This window comes from Cebus imitator, unplaced genomic scaffold, assembly GCF_001604975.1.
Source record: "Cebus imitator isolate Cc_AM_T3 unplaced genomic scaffold, Cebus_imitator-1.0 Scaffold54, whole genome shotgun sequence".
Lineage (NCBI taxonomy): Eukaryota > Metazoa > Chordata > Mammalia > Primates > Cebidae > Cebus > Cebus imitator.
The window spans coordinates 2,297,452-2,303,678 of NW_016107369.1; the positions used below are offsets into that span (position 1 = coordinate 2,297,452).

General features: G+C 50.5%; 1 protein-coding gene across 1 annotated transcript in view; it reads right to left on the bottom strand.

Annotated features, from left to right (window-relative positions):
• Positions 1-2,081: 2,081 nt before the first annotated feature.
• LRRC74A (leucine rich repeat containing 74A) overlaps positions 2,082-6,227 on the bottom strand; it is a 51,611-nt gene continuing 47,465 nt past the window's right edge. The window contains exon 13 of the mRNA XM_037738578.1: positions 2,082-2,186. Coding sequence (XP_037594506.1) covers positions 2,082-2,186 — 105 coding nt within the window. The remainder of the gene's footprint in view (positions 2,187-6,227) is intronic.

Here is a 6,227-nt window from a genome sequence, read left to right on the forward strand (position 1 = left end):
CCCCAAGTGCTGCTGGCCCCTGGCCTTCCCACCCCGCCCTCCAAGACCCTGGACAGATTCTTCTGTTTTTATTCGAGCCTGAAGCCATGGCCTGAGATTAGAACACCTCCTGTGGAATTGCCAACACCTATTAGTTGGGTGTTTCAAAGATGGCTGCTCAGTTTGGCCCCTCCTGGGCTCTGCTGCTCCCCCAGCCCCCCATAACTCTCTCTCTTAGGAGTGGAACACCGCTGTGAGGAAGGCATGCTTATATTAGGCACTTCTGGTATGCCAGGCCTTGGGTTTGGTGTTTCATGTGTGTGATTTCATTAAATCTTCACAGTCACGTTCTCCGATGGCCGTCAAGGCCCCACCTGACCTGGCCACGTTCCTTCTGAACTCACTCCCACGCTCTCCCTTGCCATCTGTTCCAGCCACAGAGAACGCACCCTATAGAGGAGGTGGTACCGCTATCATTCCCTTTTACAGATGAGCAAACTGAGATTCAGAGAGGACAAATGAATTGCTCAGTCACAGAGATGGTCATTGGTGAAGCCAAACAGAATTCAAACCCAGAAGTGTCAAATGCCAGAATTCACAGGCTTAACCCATTCACAGTTCTGGCGCATAGGTATCCACACTCCTCCCACTGGACCACACCCAGCACAGCTTCCAAGCCATGCAGAAGTGGGGAGAATGCATCAGCCTGCCCTTAGAATTTGGCACAACAGAGCATCATCTCAGCCTTTGCCCCCTTCCATTAGCCCGTCCAGCTTGGCAGAGAGGCAGGGAGGCAACATGGCTAAGCCCTCAGGAAGCCATAGCCATATTGCCAGGGCCTGGATCTTGGCATTGCTACTTACTGGCTGGGCAAGATGCTTAACTTCTCCATGCCCCCCCCCCCTTTCCCTGGCTGCAAAATGGGTTTTATTTTTTATTTGAGACAAAGTCTTGCTCTGTGGCCAGGCTGGAGTGCAGTGGCATGATCCTGGCTCACTGCAACCTCTGCCTCCTAGGTTCAAGCGATTCTCCTGCCTCAGCCTCCCGAGTAGCTGGGACTACAGACATGAGCCACCACACCCAGAGAATTCTTGCATTTTTAGTAGAGACAGGGTTTCACCATGATGGCCAGGGTGGTCTCAATCTCTTGACCTCATGATCTACTCACCTCGGCCTTCCAAAGTGCTAGGATTACAGGCGTAAACCACCATGCCTGGCCTCCAAAATGGGGATTATACAGTGCTCACCATGCAGAATCACCATGAGGATGTGTGGGAAATAGAAAAGTTCCTTTTTAAAGTTTCCTTTCTTGTTAAAGAATAAATCATAAGAGTGCTAATAACTCTTTGTTAAGCCCTATCCTATGTAGCTGTTAGACATGCCATGCTTACAGGCACGTAGTACATTCAATGTACTTTAACCAAGATATCTGTGCTGGACGTGCTCACAGGCATGTCCCAGCTCTCCATGGCTTTTACCTGATTAGAAAAGTTTTAAGTTGTTAGCCAATGGGGTTTTAGTTTAGATTGTGAGGTCTGGCTCCAGCCAACAGAGATCAGATACAGCAGTAAGGATGACCCCAAATGCCTAAGAGATAAATGTGTGTTTTCCTTTGTTCATTGTACTCTTGTGGCACGATGGCTAGTGAGGGTACCCTTCCTGCAGTCCAGGAAGTAAAAATTGCATTGCTGAAAGACGCTTTGTGTCAGTGCTGATTTTTCTTTGCAGCACTGAGCATCTATTTCCAACAGGATGTAAGGCGTGAGTGATGAAGCCGCACTGAATTGGGTGCCCTCTCCCTGGGCTGCAGGCTGACCGCCTTTGGAGGTTGGGCCAGTGCCACTGAGCTGTCTTTGACCTTGACGCCCCTCTTGCTCCCGCAAGGCCCCTCTACCCCCACATCATCCTCCATGGGAGCGCTGCAGCCGCTGCGGGGGTCCTCCTGCCTGCCAGCCTCCTGACCTGCCAACCTGACAAGTGCTTGTGCAGTCTTGGCCTAGTGGAGCAGGACTCCTCTGAGCTCTGCCCAGCTCCATGGCGGGCTGCCTGGAGGAGGGGAATGAATATTCATGGAGCTCTTCCCGGGTGCCTGATTTTCTTCCTCACAAGGGTGGAAGGTGGTCACAATGACACGGAGGCTTGGAGTGGTCGGCCCAGGGGTTGGGCTGCTGGGCCTTTCGAAAAGCAGATTCCAAGCTGGCATTCCTCTGGAGCAGAAGTTTGGGAGGTTAGAGAAAGTGCATTGCAAAGACGTCCCAGGTTTAGAAGGCAAAGCACAAGTCTCCCGAGGACTTTTGGAGCTGACCTGACACCTAGCGGCCATAAGTGGGAATTGCTCTACCTCTGGAGGCTCCCAGGGCCGCAGAGGCAGCTGGGCTTGTTTGAAAGTCAAGGGTGGCCTGGAGGGTTTGGGTGGCAGGTGGGGGAGATTTTAACTTCCCTGTAATCTCCATCATTTCCCCAAAGCCACCCAAACAAAAATAAGATTTGATAAGAACAATTACTGCCTTTTCCATTTTATTCAAAAGATGAGAACAAAATCATCTTGAAAAAATGTGTTTTTATTGATCCATAAACATTACACATTTGTAACTTGTTCATTACACATTTTGATATTTCATAGCCTCTCCTTGCCCACACATAACCCTCAGAGTTCCACCTGGGCACCAACATTGATGGGATACTCAGTTACAGGCAGGGAACTGGAGAATTATATGGATTATAACAGATTTAAAAGACAGGATCCCATCCCATTACAGGTGGCTCACGCCTGTAATCCCAGAACTTTGAGAGGCTGAGGCAGGCAGGTCACTTGAGGCAGGAGTTCAAGACCAACCTGGCCAACATAGGGAAACCCCATCTCCACTAAAAATATAAAAAATTAGCTGTGTATGGTGGCGCAAGCCTGTAATCCCAGTTTCTTGGGAGGATGAGGCACGAGAATCACTTGAATCTGGAGGTTGCAATTAGGTGTGTTCATGCCACTGCCCTCCAGCCTGGGTGACAGAGATAGACTCTGTGTCAAAAAAAGGAGACATGATCCCAGACGTCAAGGACTTCACTTTATTTGGGGAGATAGAGCAGATATCTACAAGAGTACCCTTTATTTATTTATTTACGGAGTTTCACTCTTCTCACCCAGGCTGGAGTGCAATGGTGCAATCTCAGCTCACTGCAACCTCTGCCTCCCGGGTTCAAGTGAAAGTGATTCTCCTGCTTCGGCCTCTTGAGTAGGTGGGATTACAGGTGCCTGCCACCATGCCCAGCTAATTTTTGCATTTTTAGTAGAGACAGGGTTTCACCATCTTGGCCAGGCTGGTCTCGAACTCCTGACCTCAGATGATCTGCCTGCCTTGGCTTCCCAAAGTGCTGAGATTACAGGCTTGAGCCACTGCACCCAGCCTTTGCGTTTCTTTATATTCCACTTCATCGTCCTCATTTTGACTTTGAGCCCCTAATCCACCAAGTTGATGGAAATTCCATTTCAGGAACTTGCTCAGGGTGGTACCAGTGAGCCTCCGTGGTGTCCACTTGTCAGGAGAGGCCCTCTGCCTGTTGGTCACTAGTCCACACTGATTATTGCTGGGGGTCTTTTGTTCCAGCCCAGGGGGTCCCTGCAAGCTGCTGCTCTGCTACCCTCATGCTATGTTTGGGGCAAAGGAGCCAGGTCTGCCAGGCTGGGTCTGCCAGGCTGGGAGCCCAGACCAACAGTCAGCCTCCAGGGCACAGCTCAGCTACTTGCTCTGAGGTTCTGCCAGACTTGAAGGCCTCCCTCTCCTCCCAGCAGTGCTGGGGAAGCTCCTCTGAGGGATGCTGTGATCCGCCCTTCTCACTCTTCTCTGTTCTGTTCTCCCCAGTAAGCTTAGGCTGGGGGAAATGGGCATTAGGGAGGGATGAGTCTTGCTGGAAACTTCTACCCTGCACCTAAACCTCACAAAGGCTAAGATTTTTTTTTTTTTTTTTTTTTTTTGAGACAGAATCTTGCTCTGTCACCCAGGCTGGAGTGCAGTGGCGAAATCTTGGCTCACTGCAACCTCTGCCTCCTGGGATCAAGCAGTTCTCTGCCTCAGCCTCTTGAGTAGCTGGGATTACAGACACCCACCACCATTCCTGGTTAATTTTTGTATTTTACTAGAGACGGGGGGTTCATCATCTTGGTCAGGCTGGTCTTGAACTCCTGACCTCGTGATCCACCTGCCTCAGCCAACCAAACTGTTGGGATTATAGGCGTGAACCACCACTACCGGCAAGGCTAAGATTTTCATAAGGAAGCGAATGGGGGGAAATATAGCACATGAGTGGGGACATAAATTATTTCCAATATTCTGCTGCATGTGCAGAGGGTCTTGGTGTTTACCTCCACCCTTGGTGAAGCCAACTGAAACCCAGGGATGGTGACTTAGTTCTTAGACCCTTCTCTGGTGGCACCAAAGCCCCTGCGAGTGCCTGTTCCACCCACCTAATCAGCGACTGCTGTTCTTGGCTGTTCCTTTTCTTCCTTCGCTAAGCTCTTTCTGTCTCCCCAGTTTCCCAAGGATTTTAAAGGTGAAATGCAGAATGATAGACTCCTAGAATGGACTGGGAAGGCTTTATTTCAGCTGCTCCATTTTCAAGGGGAGCCACCCAGGCTCCACGGTTATGTGGCCAGGATGAGATGCCCGTTCTCTTGGTCTCCCGTCCTGGCTCCCTCCTTGTCACCCCACAGCATCTGTTTGCTTCCTAAAGGCCCTTGTGGCTGGGTGCGGTGGCTCATGCCTGTAATCCTGGCACTTTGGGAGGCTGATGAGGGTGGATCACCTGAGGTCAGGAGTTTGAGACCAGGCTGGCCAACCTGATGAAACCCCGTCTCTACTAACAATACAAAATTTAGCTGGGTGTGATGGTGGGTGCCTGTAATCTCAGCTACTCAGGAGGCTGAGGTAGGAGAATCACTTGAACCCCGGAGGCAGAGGTTGCAATGAGCTGAGATCGCACCATTGGACTCCAGCCTGGGTGACAGAGCGAGACTCGATTACACCTGTAATCCTAGCACTTTGGGAGGCCAAGATACGTGGATCACCTGAGGTCAGGAGTTCGAGACCAGCCTGATGAACATGGAGAAACCCCATCTGAAAAAAAAAAAAAGCCCCTGCCCTCGTTCCCTCGGCCACTGCCTCCCACCGAGGTGGTCTCCCCGGACTCTGTTTCTAATCGCTATGACGACTGCCCTCGGCCCCGACCTGCTACCTGAGGCTCTTTCTCTGCGGCCTAGCAACCCCATCACGCTCCCAATTGTCTGTGCAGCTCTTAGCCAGGCTGCACCAACATGTCCCCTGGTCATCACTAAAAGCAAAAGGTGGTCCCCCTAGTGAAGGGCACACCACCAGCAGCCCAGGATGCCCAGAACCAAGCCAGACTTTATTTGCTTGTGCCCAGCCCTGGCCATGGCATCTGTCCATCGAGATTTCGGCCACCTCTTGGTCTCCTCCCTGCCACCATCCGACTTGCCAGGACTTCTCTCGCCAAGACTTCTTTCCAGACCAGGCTTGTTGCTACAGCTTCACTGTGTTCAAGAAACTGGTATGAAAGGTAAGGAAAAGATGCTGAGCGCCCGTATAGCCTCGTGGCTGATGGGAGAGAATGTTAAGACAGACTCAAATTCAAAGGAGACCATTTGTAAAGCCATCTCTGGCCCTAGAGGTCATGTTGTTAACCATTATATCTCCCCCATTACATACGTGCGTGCACACACACACACACACACACACACACGCACATACGCTTATTAGAAGTATGTGGAAAAGGCATGCAAATGTGCACCTAAAATTGTTTGCAAGAGCCTTTGGGGAGGCAGAGTGAACTATGGAGGGAGATAAAAATAAACCTTCATTTTTTTTCCTTGCTATGGGTTTAGAATTTTTATGAGATATTATTTGTAACATTAAAAATGAAAATGATTCATGCAACAATAAAAATTAAAACTCTGGGCCAGGCATGGTGGCTCACATCTGTAATCCCAGCACTTTGAGAGGCTGAGGTGGGCAGATCACCTGAGGTCGGGAGTTCGAGATTTGCCTGACCAGCATGGTGAAACCCCGTCTCTACTAAAAATACAAAAATTAGCCAGGAGTGGTGATGGGTGCCTGTAATCCCAGCTACTTGGGAGGCTGAAGCGGGAGAATCACTTGAACCGGGAGGCAGAGGTTGCAGTGAGCCAATATCTTGCCATTGCACTCCAGCCTGGGCGACAGAGTGAGGCTCCATCTCAA